This window comes from Hibiscus syriacus, unplaced genomic scaffold, assembly GCF_006381635.1.
Source record: "Hibiscus syriacus cultivar Baekdansim isolate YM2019G1 unplaced genomic scaffold, ASM638163v2 tig00111769_pilon, whole genome shotgun sequence".
Classification (NCBI taxonomy): domain Eukaryota; kingdom Viridiplantae; phylum Streptophyta; class Magnoliopsida; order Malvales; family Malvaceae; genus Hibiscus; species Hibiscus syriacus.
In genome coordinates, this window is record NW_024063172.1 from 742,504 (window position 1) to 766,936 (window position 24,433).

The 24,433-nt window shown below is 36.0% G+C and overlaps 3 protein-coding genes and 2 pseudogenes across 3 annotated transcripts; 2 read left to right on the forward strand and 3 right to left on the reverse strand.

Annotated features, from left to right (window-relative positions):
• Positions 1-785: 785 nt before the first annotated feature.
• On the reverse strand, positions 786-1,940 carry LOC120169950 (high mobility group B protein 6-like). The gene is made up of 3 exons (XM_039178018.1): positions 1,430-1,940; positions 1,266-1,337; positions 786-949 (listed from the first exon to the last, which is right to left on the reverse strand). Exons 1-3 carry the CDS (start codon positions 1,889-1,891, stop codon positions 815-817), a joined length of 669 nt encoding a protein of 222 aa, XP_039033949.1. The 5' UTR covers positions 1,892-1,940; the 3' UTR covers positions 786-814.
• A 1,980-nt stretch (positions 1,941-3,920) lies between these two features.
• Positions 3,921-6,130, forward strand: LOC120169794 (annotated as a pseudogene).
• A 159-nt stretch (positions 6,131-6,289) lies between these two features.
• On the reverse strand, positions 6,290-8,555 carry LOC120169795 (annotated as a pseudogene).
• Positions 8,556-12,384: 3,829 nt separating this feature from the next.
• Positions 12,385-15,556, forward strand: LOC120169763 (receptor-like protein kinase FERONIA). The gene has a single exon (XM_039177885.1). The coding sequence runs from the start codon at positions 12,670-12,672 to the stop codon at positions 15,328-15,330; it is 2,661 nt and encodes an 886-aa protein (XP_039033816.1). The 5' UTR covers positions 12,385-12,669; the 3' UTR covers positions 15,331-15,556.
• Positions 15,557-20,774: 5,218 nt separating this feature from the next.
• Positions 20,775-24,012, reverse strand: LOC120169765 (KH domain-containing protein At2g38610-like). Its single transcript, XM_039177886.1, has 7 exons — positions 23,846-24,012; positions 23,602-23,690; positions 22,712-22,863; positions 22,007-22,123; positions 21,762-21,878; positions 21,471-21,614; positions 20,775-21,283 (listed from the first exon to the last, which is right to left on the reverse strand). Exons 1-7 carry the CDS (start codon positions 23,911-23,913, stop codon positions 21,137-21,139), a joined length of 834 nt encoding a protein of 277 aa, XP_039033817.1. The 5' UTR covers positions 23,914-24,012; the 3' UTR covers positions 20,775-21,136.
• Positions 24,013-24,433: the final 421 nt, after the last annotated feature.

Below are 24,433 nucleotides of genomic sequence, written 5' to 3' on the forward strand. Positions count from 1 at the left end.
TAACTCGATATACCATGTATAATAAATGGATTTTTTTATTAAGGTGATTATATGTAGGGGTGTATTTGGTTCGGTTTTTTATCAAAAATTGAACTGAACTGAAATAAACGGTTTTTCAATATTTAAACCGAAACCGAAACCGAATAGTTAAAAAACCGAAAAAACCGAAATCGGTTTTATCGGTTCGGTTCGGTTTTTTTAACGGTTCGGGTTTTTCGGTTCGGTTCGATTCGGTTTTTCGATTTTTCAATGAAAAAATCACTTGAAACTATAATTTGTTTTTACAAAAATTGCCTATTCGGTTCAATATGGAACAAATGAGTTCCATATGGAAAACCCGAACCGAACCGAATCAAAAAAATGAAGCCTTTAAACCGAACCGAAAACCGAACCGTTTAAAGCCAAACCGAACCGAACTGAACCGTTTTACTCGATTCGTGTCGGTTTTTCGGTTTTCTCGGTTTCGTTGCTCAGCCCTAATTATAAGTAGTATATGTTTTAAATATTTTAAACCATTTGACAATAAGTGCCCAGTCACCATACTGCAGCCACTGATGCTCGAACTCATGACCTCTAGGAACAACAATAATTCATTTAATCATTTAGGTAAGTTGGTTCGTGCGGATAATATATGGATTTGAATTTTAAAATAGATAGATATAAAAATAATAATTTTGATACTTGCTTACGGAGAGAGGGGAAAACGTTAGAAGTAAAACTGTTAATTTTGAATTCCCAGTAACACTTTAGTATAGAAAAGCAGAATGAGAAACAATCATACAGCTGAGGCAGCTTTAAACAAAATCAAAATCAATCATACAGTTGAGGTAGCTTTGGTTTGAAAATCATCATCATCATCATTATTGTCTCCAACCAATTCAGAAGAGTCTGACGGAGTTGGGCTCTGCAATTTGTTGTCATCCATGGATTCTTCCTCCCAATCTACACCCTGAAAAAAAAAACATCCAAACAAATCGGCAAATTTTAATTTTTTAAAAGGTAAACTACATATTTTTGGTACCTATTCTTTCAATTTTTTAAATCAAGTTTAAAATAAGAGTAAATTATTGACGTGACATTTTTTAATTTTTCGATGTGATATTATATTATAATTACAAATCAGTGTCATCGTTAATTTTTTTGAAGGTGGGTGATCAAAATAAAATTAAAACTAACCATTAGACTTGAATTTGAAAAAAACAAATAATTGAGTGATCAATACAAAATAAAAGTTAAAGTATGTAGTTTAACTTAAAATAACTTACCAGCAATTGAACCTCCTTCTTCTTCATACTGCCCTGCTGCCTCTCCCTCAATGACTTTATCGGCGAAATCCTCTGGTTCAAAATCAATGGAAATCATGAATCTGTAAGAAACAAACAAGAAGCTAAAACTCTTCCAGCTTGATTTAAGTTTTAACTTATATTACCGTGCAATAAGATTTGAGCTCCTTTAATCTGAACAACCGATCCACCTCCATCTCCAGCTGCTTCTGAAACCGTCCTCTTTCTTCCAGATCCTTCATCTGCGAATCCAGCGCGGCGTTCCTCTCTCTCAACATCTTCTCCGTCTTCTCCTTATCCGATCTCAACCGCTCCATCCTCATCCTCATGGCGCTGAGCTCCTCCGCCAACGAGTAATCCAAATCCAACGCCTCCATCTTCTGATTCTTCGTCGGCGGCGGCGTTGAGTACAATGTCTTGGAGTGATGATGGTCCAGGTTCTCCTTGCTTGATACATCGTCGGGGGAGGGCTCTTGTTTGGGCTTCGAGTTCATTTGCTTGGTCTTCGAGCCTTCTTCCGGAACCACCACGCAATTGACATTGGAGACGCCTGTATTCCTCGGCTGGAGAGGTTTACGGGCGCTGGGATGAAACTTCGGCGTAGCCATTATTAGGGATTTGAGATTTTTTTTATGACAAAAAAGAGGGGCAAATGAGGGAGATGGGAGAGGCTGATATATATAAAAACAAGGAGTTTGAATTTGAATATAAACAGGCGCTAACGGCTACTGCTTTTTTATTATTTATATAAACAGCTACTTCTTTGTCTTTTACTTACTTTGTTTTGGTTAAACTGCACCGAATATCATTCCACTTTTACTGGTGACTCGTTTATACTAGTGAACTTTTAATCTTACCAACTAAAGTATCGAATTTTAGTTTTACGTTTAATTATATCATTCTGTCGTTAAATCGCCAACGAAACAATAACATGACAGATGGTTGTTGACGTGACATATAACACAGTATAATGGTAAAAAAGAAAATTGTTATAAAATTCAGTGGTAAAATTAATACACACCAAAAGTTTAGTGTCTAATATGACGTCGTTTTAAGCATGAGAACAATCATACCAAAATGACAGGTGTTCCGTTTAACGTTAACCCTTTTCTCTCTTTCTATAACCATTGCTTTGGTTTATCAATATTATCATCAACTGTTTGATTATCTGCATCTGTTTTGATTTCAGTGCTCTTTATCATCAAGTTTCTGTTCATTGATCATGTTTGGCTTCTTTATAATGAACCCACTTTGTGAAAAAGGTTTTTGTGTTGATCTTGGTGATTTTATCTTCGAAAGTTTTGATTTTTGTTTGTGCTTATTGTCCCAAGATCAAGTTTTGATTTTTCTTGCTTGTTAAAATTATTTTTTTGGTTGCTGATTTTACGAGCTTCGTGTGAAATTTTGATTGGCAGATTTAATTGCATGGTCTTCGTGAATTCAAGAATTACTGGAAAATCCACCTAAGAAGCACGGGACGTCAAAGGAGTCTGTTTCAAGTACTCGATACGTTTCTGTCACGAGGATGACTGGGTACATACCGAGGACGTGTCACGATGGTGGTGGGTACGGATGATCAAATTTGGGAACGATCAAAACTTATCCGGAGATGTTTCGGGGACGTCCCCAGGGGTAATTTTGTTGATGTTTCGGGGACGTCCCCAGGGGTAATTTTGATGATGTTCCTCGGCTCGACGTGGAGTCGACGCTTATCAATGACGAAAACCTGGTTGTTCATCCCCACAGATCCATCCCCTCTTGCTCTGTTCTTGCTTCTCTTCTTGGCACCCTTGTGTTAGTTCTTTATAAACTTGGTTGTTTGTTCCTTGAATATTGATTTCTTCACGTGACTTTGCAACACAACCCACAACGGCGGCGAATGAGAGCCAAAGCTCCCGAGTTTCATATCAACACAGCCTCACGTCAACGGAGAGGGTTGGGATCACAACATAGGACGATGATCAACGACCTACATACCTTAGATCAGTAAAAACGGTGGCGACGGCGATACGATTGTGGACGAACCTTCGTGAAACAACAAGGAAGAAGGGAAAAAGAAGGAAGGAGGAGGAAAAGAAATAGGGGAGGAGCGTCTGAATGATAGAATAAAGTCGATTTGTGATTATAATAAAAATAGCATAATCGCAGATTTAGTCCTTAAATATTTTAGGTATTACTAAATAAGTTACATAATTTACAATAATTACATTTTGGTCACATAAATAATTTAGGAATTTAAGCCAAAATTCTCAAATCTTAGGGTTTTAAATTTTTATGAAATATGGACTTTATGAATTTTATTTTCTAACATTATAATTTACTTATGGATTTTATTTTATAATTTTCTGTGAAATATTAACTTTATTTATAATTTAATTTTTTTATATGTCGTACCCTTGATGTTTCCTACTCTGTAATTTTAGGAATTTTCGTTTTCCGTCCCTGTTCCTGTTATCAGTACAACATAGGAATCCACAGTTTCCTGCAAATCGGGAAACAATAACACCTTCTTCTGGATCCTCTTTTGCTTGCTTCTCAAGTTTCTTGATAGGAGTCCTGCAGTAATCATCATTTAGGATACTTGTCAGGGGGGGTCATCAATCGTGTTTCGATCGACCGATTTGCTTATTTGGTGACATGGTTTCATCACAGTTATCTGGTTTGACCAAGGGTCGTTCATGTAAACCATTTGATGCTTAGTTGCTGTTTACTGCAAACCCCCCGGAAGCTGTTTTGCCTGATCAGGTTGAAGTAGATTTTTCCGATGTGTTCGGTCCCCTGCTAATTCAGGACTCAATAGAAGTCAATTGCGGCGAATTAGAGAATGATGTTTCATCTAAGGATGCGATCGAGCTTGTTTATGATGAACCGGCTATGATTTACAGCCTATCACATTCTTTTCTCGGCCCCTCTTCTCTTGTCAGTCCATCCTTGAAGCTAAGCAAACTCACTTTATGTGAGACAAGGGATGCAGTGGAACTTGTAGAATGTATTGACGAAGAAACCAACAACGAAGTGGATGAGCTCTCTGTTGAAGATGGTGACAACAAGTTCTTTGAAGATTTTAGTGGAGATCACATTAAGGTCAGCAGTATTGGTGTTGAGGACTTTGAGGTGTTGAAGGTGGTTGGGCAGGGAGCATTCGGAAAAGTATATCAGGTAAGTAAAAGGGGCACACAATAAATTTATGCGATGAAGGTTATGCGGAAGGACAAGATAATGGAGAAGAATCATGCAGACTACATGAAAGCCGAGTGGGAGATTTTAACTCGGGTTGATCACCCTTTCATTGTTCAGCTCAGATACTCATTTCAAGTAATTTCTAGCTCTCCAGTGAATCTACCCTCTAGGATTTATTTTTAAATGCTTTTAACAGACATCCATGGAATTAGAATTTCACAATGCCTTGTACTAATGATTTTTATCCATTCTTTTACAGACCAAATATAGGTTGTACCTTATTTTAGATTTCATTAACCGCGGGTATCTTTTCTTTCAACTTCACCATCGTGGACTTTTCAGGTATCATTGTGATCTTTGTATATTCTTTTATTTTAACCTGTCCAAGAAATAGTTGATGATGTTTTCATTGTTTTTCAGAGAGGATCTGGCTCGTATCTACGCTGCTGAAATCGTTTCTGTGGTTTCGCACCTTCATGCAAATGGCATAATGCATAGGGATCTTAAACCTGAAAATATCCTTTTGGATGCTGATGGCCATGTATTCACTTTCTCCTCCATTTTTATCTTTATCTGTTCTTGCTGTAACAGGAATGTTGACTAAATCTTTATCATATATCGTTGTTCTTTTGTGTAGGGAATTTTGACTGATTTTGTTCTGGCTAAGCAATTTGACGAAAATACAATATCAAACTCCTTGTGTGGAACGGTGGAATACATGGCACCTGAAATAATTACTGGGAAGGGCCATGGTAAGGCTGCAGACTGGTGGAGTGTTGGTGTTCTATTGTTTGAAATGCTTACTGGAAAGGTAGTTGTTCTTTTAAAAATCATTTTCTGCTTTCTTCTCTTTGCATCAAACGTCACTTTGTTGATGTTCAAAATGCTTACTTTCACTGGTCACTGGTACCTTTTGTTTCGACATTTGTAGGAGCATTTTGTGAACTTTCTTCTCGCGATGGAAGTTGAGGGAATTAAGCATTAACTTTTGGTTCTTGCTGTTCTTGCAGCCTCCTTTTACTGGCAACAGGGAAAAGACTCAGCAAAAGATTGTTAAGGAGAGGATGAAGCTACCTAAATACCTTTCTAGTGAAGCACATTCTCTGTTGAAAGGGTTAAATATTCAAAGCCTCGATTTATGTTTCTCATATACTTTTTTTCTGAGTCTTGAGTCCCTAAACTTATTTGCACCTTTCTGGATGAATTAATGATCGTAAGCCGACATGTCGGTTTTCCTTCCATCAAATTAACTTTGTTTGTGTTCATAGCTGGCCTAGCATGTCCTTTCTATTTGATTCACCTGAGAGCTCATAAATCTTGAATGGCTGATCTTTAGGAACTGATATTAACAATTTGGTTTTCTTCTGTTTTAGCTGCTACATAAAGATCCCAGTAAGCACCTTGGAAGTGGACCGACCGGAAGTGAGGAAATAAAGCGATGCAAGTGGTTGAAGACAATAAACTGGAGGAAACTAGAGGCAAGGGAGATCCAGCCCAGTTTTCGTCCTGAAATCGCCGGGAAGCAATGCATTGCAAACTTCGATAAGCGATGGACCGACATGCAGTTGACGTTTTCTCCAGCATCGAGCCCGAAAACCAACACAAACCGTTTCACAGATTTCAATTTTATAAGACCTGCTGCAACCAACCCCTTTGCATCAGAGTAGTTCATTATACAAGTGTGTCTTGGCTTAGCCTCGGCATTGTACTCACCTATAACAAACCCGAAATTAGTCTGTAGTATTTTCTTAAATTTACTGGATTTGAAGAATTAAGGAACTCTTATGAAAATAGTCTCGGTTTTTCGATTGAAATCGAAATGAGATATTACAAATCCACAAAGAATCTTATTTGTTCCTTGCTTTCTGTTTCATTTCTCATTTTGCATGTGTACAATAACAGCTTCCAAAGACCCTTCACCTGGGTCATAAGCAGTTTTAAAGATTATCATGGTTGAGGAATGTCTCCAAGGAATTTTTCTTCCTGCAACCCCAACGGCAATGCCAAGAACACCTGGAGTTAAAGATTGCTAGTCTCGTTGAATGAAGGGATATTAGGTTTGCGGTCGAATGAGACTTTGAAAGGACAATTGCATAGCCGTCATCCATGTAGTCCGTCCCATCGGGGAAGAGCTGCCACAAGAGGCTCCCAGCTCCACTCCCTCCTTTCTTTGTCGAGTTCAAGAGTGTTTTGTACACCGTGCTAATGAGAGTGTCTCGGTATGATGAGTTGCAGCCGGTGTCTTTTGAGGATACTCCAAACTCGGAGAAGATGACAGGCATCCCCAGATATTTCTCTGCATCTTCTATGTGGGCCTCCATCCACGATTTTGTGAATTGGAGATGAGCATCAGAAATCGTTTGCGAAATCCTTCACAAATCAATTAAATCATCTATTATGAAGTTTCCACATGCATGATAAGGAGAGGATGTGATTAACAGAGAGGTTAATATGTGATTCATGGGAAGCATACATAATATGTTTACTGTACTTAAAAAACGGATGGTAGCTCGTACCAGGAATCGGCATAAATGTGAACAGATGCGAAATGGATGCCAAGAGCCTGATGGTTTCTTATAAAGTCAGTTCCAACTTGAGTTGCATGTGAATTCGGGTTGAACTTAGTCCTTGCAGGTGCTGAGGGTCCATAAAATCCTTTCTACTCCGATTTCAACCAAGTGCTTTGCATCAATGCTCTCCACGTACGCTGCCATTTCTGATATCCATGACTAGAGCACAATACTAGAATTTAGAGGCTTCATATATGTAAAGCTAATTTCATTCTGAGATTACATTTTACAAGAAAACCGAACCTGCAGCGTATCCCCGGAGGGATCTGAGGTGCATCGAGGTTCGTTCATCAGTTCCCAAGCAAATATTGTAGGGTCATCCTTGTAAGTTATATTTGTGAATGTATTGACTCTATTTAGCACTGCCTATATAGCCCAAAAAAGTAACAGATGAGTTCCACTGCGTCGAACCACTGAGAATACATCAGCAAATTTGACAAACAAAGCTGTTGAACATATGGTTGAAAAGAACTTACCTTAACGTGAGATTTGTAGTAACTTCTAAGAGTCGGATGAGAGAAGAATTCGTCGTCTGAAGTCAAGTTGAGGTCCGGAAGCGTTTCCCCACTTAACATACTGTGCCTTACCACCATATGCATCCCAGTTATTAACCAATGACAATATGAGCCTTATCTTGTATTTCTTTTGTCACTCACCACAAAATCCAAGGCCTGCAATATAATTTTTCAAAGGAAAGACTTAGTTATCCGATTCAGATGAATGCCATTGCCATGTGCTGTATGCAAGCGGTCCGAAGCCAGCATTCGGGATGAAATTAGTACCTTGAATACATCCTCGTCGTAAAACGAAGGAGACTTCTGAAGAGCTCGCCATTGGCCATCGTTGAAAGCCCAAGTCCTGCAAATGGTTAGTCCTAACAACGATGCTTGTTGGAACAATTCAGAGACCTTCCCTCTCGTAGATAGATCGGCTGTGAATACCATCAGCCAGTAGGTATTGAATCCATTGACATAGAAAGGTTGACCATTGACAACAAACTAGTTCCCTTTGGTCTGCACCATTTGCCAATCATCATCATCATCCAACTCTTCCACGTTATACACCCTGAACATAGTAAACCATAAACACATTACATCCAAGTTTCTAACCCTGAAAATTAGGAAGTTCTTACAAAAACGTATAATACCCTTGTCTCGTCGTGACGAGGACTTCGTCCGCCACGGTCTCAATCAGCTCTTCCCCTTGAAAACCGAAGACACCGGTCCCCGAATCGTCAAAGAAAAACACGAGAAAGGCCAAAAGAAAGAAAGAAGCATCTCTTGCAAGTATCCATGGCGATGGAAAATTGACCCCCATGAGCTGCATTTTTGCATCTTCTGAAGGGTAACATATTTATACATGTGTCTTGAGCAACAACGTCTATGACCACCCTATACACAAAGTAATAAGTAAACTAATCTTCAATCTGAAATTGTGAAACAAGAAGAGTATCAAAGAGGGGATGGTTTCTGTACCTTCTAAGCCAATGAAAAAGGGTCTCCATTCTCCAATGGCTTCCCATTGAGATAACAGATAGGGTAAGATGAGAAGACACTAGAAACTGAGATTTAAGAAAAGGGCATTTACTATTTAGTATTTACAATTTGCAAGGACATCATGTGATGGAGCTTAAAACTTGTGACTCCCAAGTTAAGTTTTAGGTCCAGGATTTAGGGTTCAGAATGGACAAGGGTTGGTTGAGATGTGAACATTACTGCATTTCTTGGGGTACAAGCTAACTATTCCTGTCCACTAAATAAAACTTTCACTTACGTTTATAAAGCAAAGAAGAAGAAGAAGGAGGAGGAGGAGGAGGAGGAGGAGGAGGAGGAGGAGGAGGAGGAGGAGGAGGAGGAGGAGGAGGAGGAAGGAGAAGAAGAAGAAGAAGAAGAAGAAGAAGAAGAAGAAGAAAGAATTCAGTTGGTTGTTTATAAAGCAAAGCAAGAAGAAGAAGAAGAAGAAGAAAGAAGAAGAAGAAGAAGAAGAAGAAGAAGAAGAAGAAGAAGAAGAAGAAGAAAGAATTCAGTTGGTTTTCAGTTTTCAGTGATTGCAGGTATGGAAAGCTGGGTGGGAGAGTTTACAAATTTTCATCAGACTAATCCTTTTTTATTTGGGTAAATTATACGTTTAGTACCTAAACTATTAGTTTTGATATGTTTCAACACCTAAACTTTTAAAATCATACATAAAGTTTAGTTTTTGTTTCATTTTAGTACTAATGTTTAAAACTTAATGTTAAATTTTGAAAAAAAAATTAATAGTTTAGATACTTAAACGGACCAAAACTGAAAGTTTAGGTACTAAACGTGTCAAGTTTTTAACGATATGTACTAAAATGAAACAAAAACTAAACGTTAGGTATGGTTTTGAAAAAATTAAAAGTTTAGGTACTAAAAATGACTAAAACTGATAGTTTAGGTACTAAATGCATAGTTAACCCTTTTTATTTTCATTCACAACCTTAACTATTTATCGGGTAAACTATAAGTTTAGTACCAAACTATTACTTTTGTTATGTTCTGGTCACCTAGTTATTTTTTCCTAAAATCATTCATTTAGTTTCATTTTAATCATTAGCCGATAAAAAAATTAGCACAATTGCTAATAACATTTTATTTAAAAAATCAATGATGACATGACATTATCTTGTGATTAAGTGTCAACATCATTATTAATATTTTAATATTAGGATATCAAAATGAAATGAAAACATAATATTATACATAATTTTAAAAAATGTTAGTTAAATGACCAAAACAAAACTAAAGTGATAGTTAAGATACTAAATTTTGAAGAAGAAAAAAACTGGAGCTTTTGCTTAAAACACGAAGGTTAGTGAAGGTAATTTGTGAATAGTCAATGGTTATTGGTGGAAATGTGGGAAACAAGAGGACGCTGGTCCATCATCTCATCATGTTTATTTGTTTTGGGTAAAATACACTCTAGGTCATTCAATTTATGACACCGTTTATGTTTAAAATTTTCATCAATCTATTTTTTATATTTTCAAATTAAGCGATTTCTTCCGATTAAAATAATAGTTGGATAATTGTATTCTGTCGTAAAGCAACAAGTTATTATTAAATTGTTATTATGTCAACAATCAATCGGTCTAATAGGATTATACACTAGATCTCTTAAGTAAGTTAGGGGTTCAGATCCCGATGTTTATAAATAGAGCAAACCGAATTAGGAGAATCTCTCTTACCTCTACAGTACGTGATACAAAGTAGTCGATTAATAAATTGAATAACGATGGTTATACCCAAAAAAAAATTGTTATTATCATAAAGTTACATGAAAATAATCTAACATTTTTAGGAGGAGATCAAATAATTTAAAAGAATAACAAAGATTAAAATGTTGAAAATGTTAAATACAAAGTTAAATTTAATGAATTGTTTTAAAATATAATTAAATTGATAAATTATATAAATTTAAATATTTGTATCTATAGAGTATGTGTCTTATCAATTTATTAAAGAAATTTTGAACATTTATTACTTATTAATAATCATATCACTCATAAAGTTTTACGTTCGTCCATAATTATTTATTAATAATCACATAACTTAGAGTTTAATTGATAAAATTTAATAAACCACAAGATAGTTTATCTTAACATCTCTAGATTTTAGTGGTAAATAAATTATTGTTATTTTTTGAGATCTCGGGTTCGAGTATAAAAAATATTAGGGATGTGAGCCTTTAATGTCAAATTGTTGAGAGTTATTTTTGAACTATATGGTCTTATATTTACCTCATATTAATAAAAAAATTAGGATAAAGTACGCAAATAATCATCCAACTATTCATTATGTTTCAAACTCATATTTTTCGTTAAAAGATTAACGATTGTCTGAACTAGATGTTAACATCATGACTAAAATATGATAGTTGTTTGAGATTTTAAGATTATATGTTATCATATCACATTCAACATGTTAATTGTTGAGAGACTCAATAAAGCAACACTCTATAATCGAAAGATCATTTTGTAACTTTTAATAGTTGAGAGACTTAATAAAATAGTATTTTATGATTAAGACCATTTATGTACTTTACTCAATAATTTATTATTTATACAAATTGATTGCAAAGGGGATGGAGATGGGGCACAGCCTAGGCCCGAGATGCATGATATATGCAATGCAAGTTGGCAAAGGGAAATGGGGAAACCTCTGTTTTGAAAATCAGACTGGATCGGTTGGTTTAATCGAAAATCGTTGTTTAGTCCGGTTCAATCTAAATCGGTTGAACCGTTATTAGTGAATCGGCCAGAACCGTTGAACCGTTCGAATCAGACCGGCTGAAAATCAGAAAAAATCGAGATTTTTTTTTTAAAAATTAAACCAAACAACGTCGTTTGTTAAACGAGCCAAGTCGAACTCGAGTATTGCTGAGCTCGACTCGAACTTGAAAACTTTAAAAGTAAGCTCAACTCAACTCAAACTCACAAGCTAAAAATTATCAAGTTCAATTCAAATTCGAAATATAATATTGAAACTTGAACTCAAAAAGGCTTGAACTCAAAAAAAAATTAGAAGCTCGATTGAAGCCTAAAATTCGAGCTTGATTGAAGTGAAAGAATAGTTCACTCAATGCTCACCAAAATCTCCATAATTTTGAATGTCAAATTATCTCTATTATTTATAGAAGTTAGTTGTGATGCGCTTATATGTTTCTTAGCAATGTGAGATTATTTTATTCTCATATTTTTACTCTTTAGACTTTTGGGATGCTCTTCTATGTTTCTTAGCCATGTGAGATTGTTTTAAAAAAAAATTTAAACCAAACAATATCATTTTGTTATGTTTTTTTAATCCCAAATTTATTTTTTAATTATAGTTATATAATTATATTTATTATTTAATATGTTTTACCTTAAATATTATGTTGTAGTTAATTTGAATCATTTTGTTTCACTTGATTTTATAGTTTTTAATTTATATATGTTATGACTTGCTTTGAATATGACTTGTGATATAAAAAATTATTTTTTATTAAATATTTTTGATATTTTTATTTAATTTTTTAAATAATTATGACATCGTCTGGTTCTTTCGACTGATTAATTGAACTAGTAAATCGATAACATTACCAGTTCGTTAACGGGTCTGATTCTGAAAACCAGGGGGAAACAGAAAAAAAGGAGAATGCCCTTACAAACTCATCCGATCATTAAAACCTCGTATGTAATATTTAAACACATTCAATGCTGTTACTGTCATTTCCACATTTGCCATATCATCGCCTCAGCTAGATCTAGCTGTAGCACTTCAACTTTCCATTTCAAAGGTTGCTCCTTTCTCTTTCTTCACCCTATACTCTCCATTACCATTTTCTCCGAGTTCACTCACTGAGCTCCTCCCTTCTTTATTCAGCTTCCCAAAGGTAAATGCCTTGAAAGTCCCTTCATTTACACGTATTTTACAAGCATCTTTTTTCTTCTCTGTTTTTGAGGTAGCTTGCTATATTGTCCCTTGGATCTCTCTTTTCTTTTTATGTTCTTTTAGCTAAGAAATTCTGGGTTTGCTTTCATTTGTTCATTTATGTTCAAATATTAAGTCTTTTTTATTCTCTCTCGGATCCCGCATTTTGAACTCACGAGGAACTCAGTCGGTAACTCGTTTCCGATGTCGGTTATTGCTCTTGCCTCCTTGTTGTTGCTGTACTTTCGATTTGTCTTAGCTGCTGATTATGTACCAACTGAGAAAATCTTGCTGAACTGCGGTGAGAAATCGGAGCTCACCGATAACGATGACCGGAAATGGACCCCGGATTCCGGGTCCAAGTTCCTGGTCGGAATTGGGAACTCCGTCACTTCCCGAGCCGCCACGCAAGATCCCTCGGTCCCCGAAGTTCCCTTCTTGACCGCCCGCGTTTTTCGATCGGACTTCACCTATAGTTTCCCGGTCGTCGCCGGTTGGAAGTTTGTTAGGTTGTATTTTTATGCTAATTCATATGATGGCCGGAATTCGAGCAATGCGTTGTTTTCGGTCTCGTCCGGTTCTTATACACTTCTCAAGAATTTCAGTGCTGCTCAGACGAGTGAAGCCATGAATTATGCTTTTATTGTTAAGGAGTATTCCATCAACGTAGATGGTGATCACTTGAACTTGACATTTAGTCCCGGTTCCAGTCCTTTGAACTCGTATGCATTCGTCAATGGGATTGAAGTTTTGTCGATGCCTGATATTTATAGTAATGCCGAGGGGATACCAGTTGTGGGTCAAAACTCGCCGTTCACCATCGATAACAGCACTGCCCTCGAGAATGTTTACCGGCTGAATGTGGGTGGAAACGACATCTCACCTTCAGGCGATACGGGTCTGTTTAGGTCTTGGTATGACGATCAGCCATATCTGTTTGGGGCGGCCTATGGAGTTTCAGGAGCTGCAGATCCGAATGTCACGATCGATTATGGTACCATGCCTAGGTATATTGCACCACAAAATGTGTACACCACTGCTAGATCCATGGGGCCGAATGCTCAAGTGAACTATAATTACAATTTAACCTGGATGTTCGGTGTTGACTCCGGGTTCTCTTACTTGGTCAGACTACATTTTTGCGAGTTTACTGATAACATTACTAAGATTAATCAGAGAGTGTTTGATGTCTTCCTCAACAATCAAACTGCAGAGAAAGGGGTCGATGTAATCGCCTTGGCAGACGACCTAGTTGATGTTCCTGTGTATAGGGATTATGTGGTCATGGTTACTGGAGGAAATTCACAGCAGGATCTATGGCTTGCATTGCATCCAGACCCGACTAGCAAGCCCCAATATTACGATGCAATCTTAAATGGTGTGGAGATATTCAAAATAAGTGATCCGAAAAGCAACTTAGCAGGGCCTAATCCTACACCTGGTCCGAAACAGAATGTAGTTGATCCATCGTTGGCTTTGCCATCTCGTCAAGGTCATTCGAAGAATCGGACGGCAATTATTGCTGGGGGTGTCGGCGGTGGACTGATTCTAGCTCTTGTCGTTGGTTTCTGTGTTGTTGCTGCTTCACGTAACCGTAGGCATGGTGGTGCAAAGTATACGAGTGCAAGTGACGGCCCTTCAGGATGGCTTCCTCTTTCATTGTACGGAAATTCACACTCCGCAGGTTCAGCAAAGACCAATACTACAGGGAGCTATGCTTCCTCCCTCCCTTCAAACCTTTGCCGCCATTTCTCGTTTGCTGAGATCAAGGCTGCCACGAACAACTTTGATGATTCTTTAGTCCTCGGAGTGGGAGGTTTTGGCAAAGTTTACAAGGGAGAAATTGATGGTGGGACGACTAAAGTCGCAATCAAACGTGGCAATCCACTCTCTGAGCAAGGCGTGCATGAGTTCCAGACCGAGATTGAAATGCTTTCCAAACTTCGACACCGCCACCTTGTTTCATTGATCGGGTACTGTGAAGAGAACTGCGAGATGATCCTTGTTTATGATTATATGGCTCATGGAACGTTGCGTGAACATCTATACAAAACCAAAAAGCCCCCTCTTCCATGGAAGCAAAGGCTCGAAATATGCATTGGGGCTGCCCGCGGTTTGCACTATCTCCACACCGGTGCCAAGCATACCATCATTCACCGAGATGTGAAGACAACCAACATTCTTCTGGACGAGAAGTGGGTGGCGAAGGTTTCTGATTTCGGATTGTCGAAAACCGGCCCCACATTGGACCATACTCACGTGAGTACTGTCGTGAAGGGTAGCTTCGGCTATTTGGACCCCGAGTATTTCAGACGACAGCAGCTAACCGATAAGTCCGACGTTTACTCTTTTGGGGTAGTCCTCTTCGAAATCCTTTGTGCACGTCCGGCATTGAATCCTACACTGCCCAAGGAGCAAGTGAGCCTTGCAGAGTGGGCTGCACATTGTCACAAGAAAGGCATCCTCGATCAGATCATGGATCCTCATCTGAAAGGGAAGATAACACCGGAATGCTTCAAAAAGTTCGCCGAGACAGCAATGAAGTGCGTGGGCGATCAAGGAATCGAGAGACCGTCGATGGGTGATGTACTGTGGAACCTGGAGTTTGCGTTGCAGCTGCAGGAGAGTGCAGAAGAGAGTGGGAAAGGAATCAATGAAATGGAGATGGAGGAAGGGAGCTATGAAGAAATCTGTAAAGGGAAGAAGGATCCTAACGCATCCCTCGGTTTTGATGGTAACCTAACCGACTCTAGGAGCAGCGGGATGAGCACGAGCATCGGCGGTCACAGCCTGGCTAGTAATGACTCGGATGGACTGACACCGAGCGCTGTTTTCTCGCAGATCATGAACCCGAAAGGGCGTTGAGATGGTAAGTCCACGAGTGATTGCATGCTGTTGTTAATGGTTGCGGCATTCATTTACTTGGAATTGCTATATTTGCTCTTAACTATTCACTCTGATTATGTGGTTTATTAATCCAAGTCGGTTGTTCTAGAGAATAAAATGTTGAACTCACAACTATATAATACTAATGGCCTTATTTTGTACTGTAATATGCGGTTTTGAACAAAATGGACAATTTAGGGATGGAAATGAGGGATGGAAATGAACCGAGTTTGAAAGAATAAGGTTATGTTTATGTTCGTTTGTTTATTTTTGAAAGTGTTCATGTTCTTGTTCGGTTCGTGTTCGTTTATTTATTGTTTACGAACACGTTCGCTTAATGTTCATGAACGTATTCGTTTATATGCTTACGAATATGTTCATTTAGCGTTCACGAATATATTCGTTCAGTGTTCGTCAATATTTATCATGTATTCAATTTAGTCATTACCATCACCAATATTTAAAACGTAAAAAAATATTAGGTATAAAAGCTGTTGAAATTCCTGAGAAATCTATAAAAGGGAACAGAGCTGGAAGGAAGAAAAACCCAAAGTACCGAACAGGAATGGAGTCAAGCTCAAGCGTCGGAGGATTGACCGATGGCTCTGGCTGTTGGGTCCTCAAATTACTCATATACGCCATGCTTTGCTTTGCTTTTCTTTTTTCTTTTTATAAAACCATGCTTTGCTTTTCTCACTGTTGCCAAATAATGTCATGAGTAAATTATATTTTATTCCGTTTTGGACACGTAATTATTTTTCTCATAAGTATATCTAATGTTTAGTTTTAGTTTCATTTAGGTTAACGGTGATGTTAATATATCATTATAAGATAATATCACATTACCATTGAAAAATAAGAATGTCACGTCAATAATTCTGTTAAATTTTTAACATTGGAGGGGTAAAAAGAAATCAAAATATAATGTTATGTATGATTTTGAAAAAAAAATAATAACGGGTGACCAAAACGGAAGAAAAGTGATAATTGGGATACCAAATTTATCATTTACCCTCATTTCATTTGTATTGCCAAATTGGACTAGATGTAATAAATCTAAAATTTGACCATGGGATGGAATATATGTATTATTTTATTAGATAAATTATATGAATAACCATTTAATTATAAGAGTATTTTAATTTAACTATTTATTTATTAATTATTAAATTTTTTAAATTATATTAATTGAATTAGTTGTCATTAATACTTAATATAATAGTTAAAAGTTGATATAATTATAGAATTTGATCTTAATTTTAATTTAGTTTGATAAATTTAATTTTTTAATCAGATAAAATATTAAATAAATTAATAGAATGTGTGAGTAATAAAGATAAAATATATAATTATATCACTTTTTTAGATGTCAAGTCAAAAATGATGTAAATTAAATAATCTAATTAATAGATTAATAACTAAATTAAAATCTTTACAAAATTAAGTGATTATCTATGTAATTTATTTTTCTAATAATGAAGGCAATTTCGATTAATTATCATTTAATTTTTATTTTTATTTTTATGAATAGTATATTGCGATTTAAATTTAGATATACAATTTATTTATTTATTTATTTTAAATTATATAATCAAATATTTTATATATAACTTAAATATTGATATCTAGATTTAGATTTAATTTGAATATTAAAAATATTTAGATTTATTTTTTTCTTCAAATCAGAAGGTGACATATGGCATAATCTGATTGGAGAATTCAATTTATTGAATTAGATTAAAATTAAGGCTAAATCGATTGATTGTGTAAGTAATAAAGATCGATATATAAATATACAATTGTTATTAATTTTCATGTCATCTCCGTCAAATGTTAACAAGTGATTTGATTGGCAACACTTAAATAACTAAATAATCTAATTAACAAAATTATTTAGGGACCTATAGCATTTATTACAGTGATTTGAAACTCGTCAGGTTGACGTGATGAGTTTTAAAAAAAATAGTTTTTTATTTAAAATTTTCATTTCTATGTGACAAAATATAATAAAAATTTATATTTTATTAGAACTCGTCATGCCAACCTGATAAATTTAAATAAAAAATATTATTTGAATAAACTCGCCATGTGGACTCGTCATGTGGACGTTACGAGTTTCTCTTGCATTGTAGGATTTGTCATAGATCCTAAATTAATTTCCGATATGATCTAATGGGCCAAATAATTAACTGGCCTGCCCTAATGGGCCAAACAACCTTACCCATATGTTTAAAGTGAAGATGAAAGGCACATATTCATCTCAGGTGGGCTAAAAGCCTAAGCAAAACAGAAGTGTTTATTAGTCATCACTGGGAATTGAATTAAAGGGCACATGAAGGAGAAATTCAGGAGATAGAAGAGAAAAAGGAGAAGCACACGAGCAGAAGAAGAGAATGGCATGGATATGGCTGGAAGCAGCACTTCCCCTGGGGATCATAGCTGGAATGCTCTGCGTGATGGGCAATGCTCAGTATTTCATCCACAAAACTTATCATGGCCGGGTTCGTTTCTCTTTTTAGTTTCAATTCGAAATTTTTGGATCCTTTTCTTCATTGGGTTTTTTTCGATTTCAATTGAAATCGTTTGATTAATCTGAAATTTGAAACAGCCGAAGCACATCGGGAACGATATGTGGGACGTTGCCATGGAAAGAAGAGATAAGAAGCTCGTGGAAAATCTCTCTTCCTCCGATTGATCTCTTGTTGGTTTAGTACTGGTACTTGCTTTCGAATTTAATTTCACCTTTTTAGTTTCACTCGCGTTTTCTCTTTATCTCTATCGCCGTTTTTCATTCCTTGTCCTTGATTTCATCATAGATCAGCTTCTTAGGGTTTTCAATTCAATTCTTTATTTTCTATTTATTTTCAATAATCTTAGGGTAAATTTACTTTCTAAACTATCTTATTTAAAATGTTTTATTATCTAACTTTCGATTTTTTCAAAAACATACCTAATTATAATTTTTATTTCATTTTAGTAAAATTTTTTTAAGAAATTGAAAATTTGGTAGAAATGGTGGTTTTATCTCATGACCTGACCATTCAATATGCATAGTATATATATATATATATATATGTGTGTGTGGATAAATTATGCGTTCGATACCTAAATTATCCGTTTTGGTCTGTTTCAGTACCTAAACTTTTAATTTTTTTTAAATCATACTTAAAGTTAAGTTTTTGTTTCATTTTAGTATCCATCACTAAAAACTTGTGTTTAGTGCCTAAACTATCAACTTTGGTCCGTTTTAGTACCTAAAACTTTCATTTTTTTCAAAACTTAACATTATATTTTCAACATGGTACTAAAATGAAACAAAAACTAAACTTTAAGTATGGTTTTGAGAAAATTAATAGTTTAGGTACTAAAACGGATCAAAATTGATAGTTTAGGCACTAAACGCATAAAGTTTTTAACGGTGATACTAAAATGAAACAAATTACGGTCTACCTAAAGACTAGCTTTTGTTTTCCATTTTTACTTCCGTCTTATGCAAATGCATCGAGCAATGTGCTTCCTTACTTGTAGGGGACCGTTCTGGTTTCTACAGGCTTTGTTAAATTATAGATCAATGCACATTCTGTTCATGCTTACTGAAGGGTTCGACTCTTGAATTATTTTTACATAGAGATTATAACGATAGTTGCAAATTTTAACAAGTCTGTGCTTTTCTTCTATCCCGCCTTGTTTGATCCTCACATAGAAGGTCATGTTATTCGGTGTTAAATGTAGGGAACTTGGCCAACGGAAGAAATAAAAGTGCTCTTATGATATTCTGCCATGCTGAAGAAGACTAAGGGAGCACGTATGAATTTAAGGTTTTTTGTAATTTGAATTTGCATGAACTAAAATGTTGCACTTCTGGACAACACCTGTTGATGATGTTTACGTTTCAAAACTGTGTTTATTCGAGATTTGTTGCTTTCAATTTCTTTTGAACTTCCATTTGCTTAGTGTGTCAAGATCATGGAGGATCTATGTGGATTAATTTGAACTAAATATAGCTTTGAGTTTGAGGTTAAATAGGGGTTTGAGTAACCAGTCCATATGCTTTCTCACTCCCCTCTCCAAGTTAAATTTAGCTTAAAAAGAATAGAAGTTTTTTTATTAGTTTGGGCTAGTATCTGTTTAGAATTTTTTAGTCATTGATAACACATATATGTCTTGCAGACGTAGTTAGGGATGGCAATTTCACCCGCATCCGACGTGTTTTGATCCGACCTGATCAAGTCGGATTTTTTATATAGAAAAATCAGGTTCGGGTCGGGTCGGGTTAGATTTTTAAAGGGGTGAAGTCGGGTCAGGTTCGGGTGGAGGGTGAAAAAACTCCGACTCTGTCCGAGGATAATAATGTTATTTCCTTAAAAAAATTGTTATTTTTTTAATCAAATCCTTAATTTATATTGGGTCAGGTCGGATGTAGGATATATATTTTTCGAATTCAGGTGGAGGATGCATATTTTCGGATCGGGTCGGGTTGACCAAAAACTCGTCCCTAGCTTAACCCTTGCCATCCCTAGATATAGTTGTTTGAACTCAGATTCTCAAGAATAAAAATATTCCCTTTAATCATCAAGACCACTTAACAAACTAAAAAAAATTGAAATGACAAAAGATGTAACTATTTAGGGTTAAATGTATCATTATGTCAAAATAAATAAATAATCACTCATCTTAAAAAGAAAGCTCAAAGTCTATGCTTTTATTTAACAACATACATAATTGACAACAAAGGTGCTGCCTAAAGGCTATTTATAGCCAAAATCCCAAGGCTTCTAAGCTAACTTACCTACATTGTAAACCAATGAAATTTCAGCTTTAATGCTTGGGTAAATTACACATTCGGCATCTAAATTATCTGTTTTGTTTCGTTTTAGTATCTAAAATTTTTATTTTTTCAAAATCATATTTAACGTTTAGTTTTCATTTCATTTTAGTACCATATTAAAAACTTAACGCATTTAATATCTAAACTATCGATTTTGATTTGTTTTAATATATAATCTTTCAAAATTTTCTAAACTTAACATTAAATTTTGAACAATATACTAAAACAAAACAAAAATTAAAGTTTTTATTGACGAGTACTAAAATGAAACAAAAATTAAATTTTAAGTATGATTTTGAAATAATTATACTACAACTATCAAGGAAAAGAATCTAGAGACCAGGTTATCCCTACTCCCCACTTTTGTAATTTGTAGGTTCCAATTTCCTTAAAATATAATAAAGAATATAATAAACACATAAATATAATAAACCCGACCTGGCCCGAAATTAAAAGATGAGAGACGACCCATGTGCTGCTTCGGATACTCTGACCCAAAATAAAGAATACAATAAACCCGACCTGGCCAGACTGGACCTGCACTATGCTTCATGTAAAGGAATCAAACTAAACATATGACACAGATAGACCCCTATAAAACTCAGATGAACCCCACCTCACCATCAATATTATATATATATATATATATATATATGTATATTTCACACTCAACCTACTAAACACATGAATAAATCCAATGAATGTATTCAGATTTTACAGCAAAACTGAGTACTGACCTCACCAAATCTAGACTCCAAGACCCAATTTTCTTTTTTTCTTTTTTTTATCAATCAGCAAAACAGTTGAACGATGAAAATCCCATCACCGGTGGCAGCTGCAACTGTTAGTCTAGTCTTTCCAAGGTACACGGAACCGATATGTATCAGAAGATATAGTTGGCTTATGAAATCCTGGAGCACGGTAGAAACAATCCCAAATGATTTTCAGGTTTGATTCTCAGCGTCCGGTTTTTGGACGTTTCATTCCACTTGAATTAAAAGGAGAAACACTGCCACTTGGACCAGGACTATCTTCTCTGAAATTCGAGTTTAGCATTGCCAGCTCGCGCAGCTGCTGTCTCTTGATAAAATCTTGCGACTCGTCCTGCATATGACGTTATGAAGTTCAGAAAAGAGTACACAGATAAAAATATATCAACATCAACAGTTCAACACCGTGACACCTGCAAATTGATAAGGGTCGAGGAGAATGGATGCAAAGGTGCTCTGCACCGCAACCATAAGGGTAACAAAAGTACGTAGGTGGAAGCGAGGAAGATTACTGTACGTACCACGGGTTTAAGCAACTCCTTAATGATTTCCTGTGCCTGTCTAAGCCTTGTATCAACAATATTAGGAGGCAAATCAGCCTCGATTAAAATGTGGAGTGGATCGTTCAGGTGCTCATATCCTGGTCTACCTCTCAGCTTCTCTTCCTTCATATGGGAAAAGATGAGGAATTATTCAAAACTATTCAATTTTTATGTCGGGAAAATTCGTAGGAGAAAAGAGGACGAAAGGGGCTATTAAAGGTATTGCACCTTTAAGACAACAACAACAGTTCATAAAATTTGTAGCTTTACCTTGTCTGGATCCTTTATTGATCCTTTGCCTCTGATGTAGACTCGGCAGCTAGTAGTAGCTTCCACCCGCTTTAATGAATTTCCTCTGGGGCCTAGAAGTCGTCCAACAAAATTGAACTAACAACGAAAAACAGACTTCTAAACCTCAATTCTCACAAAAGATTTGTCTCATTCGATTGAAATACGAAAATTATAATCAATAAAATTTTAATCCAACGCACTAGCATGTGCCATTTACGGCTTACGTTTGGATATGTATCAACAGGAATTTCAAGACGCAAAATCCTCTTCACAGTGTATGAACTAGGACTTGCTGGGGCACCTTGCCAGTCCATTGACATCCCCGGTGGTTCGCTCAATCTCTGTCAAAAAAAAAAAAAAAACAAGGTGACACAAAAGAACAGAAGAGCAGAAGGCTCAATCCAAAAAACAAGAAACAAGCATATTTAGACGAGTTTAAGCTTCTGCAGTTCATCCGCGTTAAGAGGATACCATTGGCAAGCATAAGAATTTGGACAGGAAAGAGACTAGGTTCTCATCCGAGTTACTTACGATGGTCAAACGTTGAGTAAAATATCAGAGATTCAACAATCATTGTGTGTGAGCCATCAACCAGATACAAAGAGGATCAATATAGAACTCAGACGTTCACCATTTGGCAGGTATACTTTCATTTGGTGACAATTAGGGCATTTTCCTTATTCTTCTTTAACTAACAGAACTTAGCAACCAAAATCGAAATCCATAGTTTTAGAACAGTTGCTTAGCCAATGAAGATATTAACTCTTCCAGGAACCAGTATCACGTAAATCGAGTCAAACCAAGACCAATCAATATCCTAACGTTTTGGTCTACTAATAAAGCAAGAGAACTTCAAACAATAAAAAAAGTGAATGATAATATATATTCAAAATAAAGAAACAAAAGCTAAAAGTTTTAAGAATAGTAACCTCTTGGGAAAGACTATTCCAGCCGCCTAATCCTGTCCCAGAAACATTTGACATAAGGTTCGAAGAAGCCATGGGACTAGGGCTTCTATACCTCATTCGGTCAAAGTCGCCAAATCCCTGGTTGGACATCATTCCTGAGACCCGAAATATCTCTGCATATTAAGACCACATATGAAAACACATTAATGCATGAAAGGAACATAGAATCCAAAATCAAATTAACCATTTTGAGGCAAAACGATGATAAAACAAAGAAAGAAGCATGGAATGCTAATACACCCTACGGTCCCGGAAAAATGTATACACTTTCACCTACTCTACCAAAGGTGCCGCATCTACTTCAAGTCTATGCTAGCTTTTCCATATTAGACAAATTTTCTCCTCAAGACACGAGTAAAACTTGAAATTCAATAACTTTTCTAAGCCCAGACTTAATAATCTTTTCAAATGTATATTCGAATACATAGCTCGCAAACCGAAAGGTGAAAATAATCACACCATTTAACTAAAACAGCAGTGATCACCAAGGGACAGAGACATTGTCCCAGCTGAAGACGACGGTATCTAGTATACAATTCACCTAAAATAACAACGATCACTGAGTGATCGATGTGTTGTGAACAACTAATCCCAGTGAAGGCACCATCCAAAACACAATGCTGTGATGGAAGCTAGTCAGGTTCTAGTATTGGACCACACAGCAAACTAACAAATATAGGGTTAATTACATGATCGAGCCAACACCATAACCACCAAGGGAATAGGTACTAGAAAGGGTAAACTTGAAAAACTCATCACTACATTCAATTAGACTGATCTACCATTGGTAACTAAAACACAGAAAAATAAAAAAAACCTAGATCCAGGAGTGACAAGAGTAAAGAATTAACCTTGATTTAGCAGGCGGCTACATATTGGAAGGACTTGCATGAAAGGTCCAAGCTTTTGATTCTCAGCCAACAGTTCTGATAAGTACTGACTGAGAAAAAGCAAAAAAAAATAAAATGAAAAAGAACCCAAAAATTCCAAACAGATTAAAAAATTTCCAACACCCAAAAGGCAAAAACAGAAGAATCAGAATCAGAATTGAAGAACTCAAGTTTAAGTGGAAAAAAAACTTGTGTGTAAGTGTACCTGTCAGTATCTGGGGTGGTTCTGATCTGAGGAGAAGCAGCTCTGGCAGAATTATAGATGCCAGACATAGTAGTTTAGCCTTTGAGGATTCAATTCTTTATAAATGAATGACCTTTTCAGCTTAAAAAAAGAAAAAAAGAGAAGATTTCCCAATTTGAGCAGGAGAAAGAAAGAAGAAGAACACAACACCATCAATACGAGAGGTGTGTAATAAGAGGCAACAATATTATTTATAAAAATCACAGAAAAAGAAAAAGAAAAATTGTGGACAGCTCTGTGTCAAATTAGTAGAAAAGGAGTCCACTTTTTTAAAAATTCATAATTTTTCTCCATGTATTCACATTGTTATCAGTTCCTTTTGAAACTGAAGTTAACTCTGCAAAGACGGTAACTTTTTTATGCTCTTCTTTTTCTAGAAAAAGTTAGTGTGGGATTATTAGGCTAGAAGAGGAGCCAGAGAAAGACGGTGTTTTTACTGTTCCCTGTGGTAGGTGGGGGAGTCGAGGGTGTTGACGGATGCAGAGAATTGAAGAAATGGATAGGACATGTGTCAATCATGCTAACAAAGAAGGAAGAGGCCAATGGGGA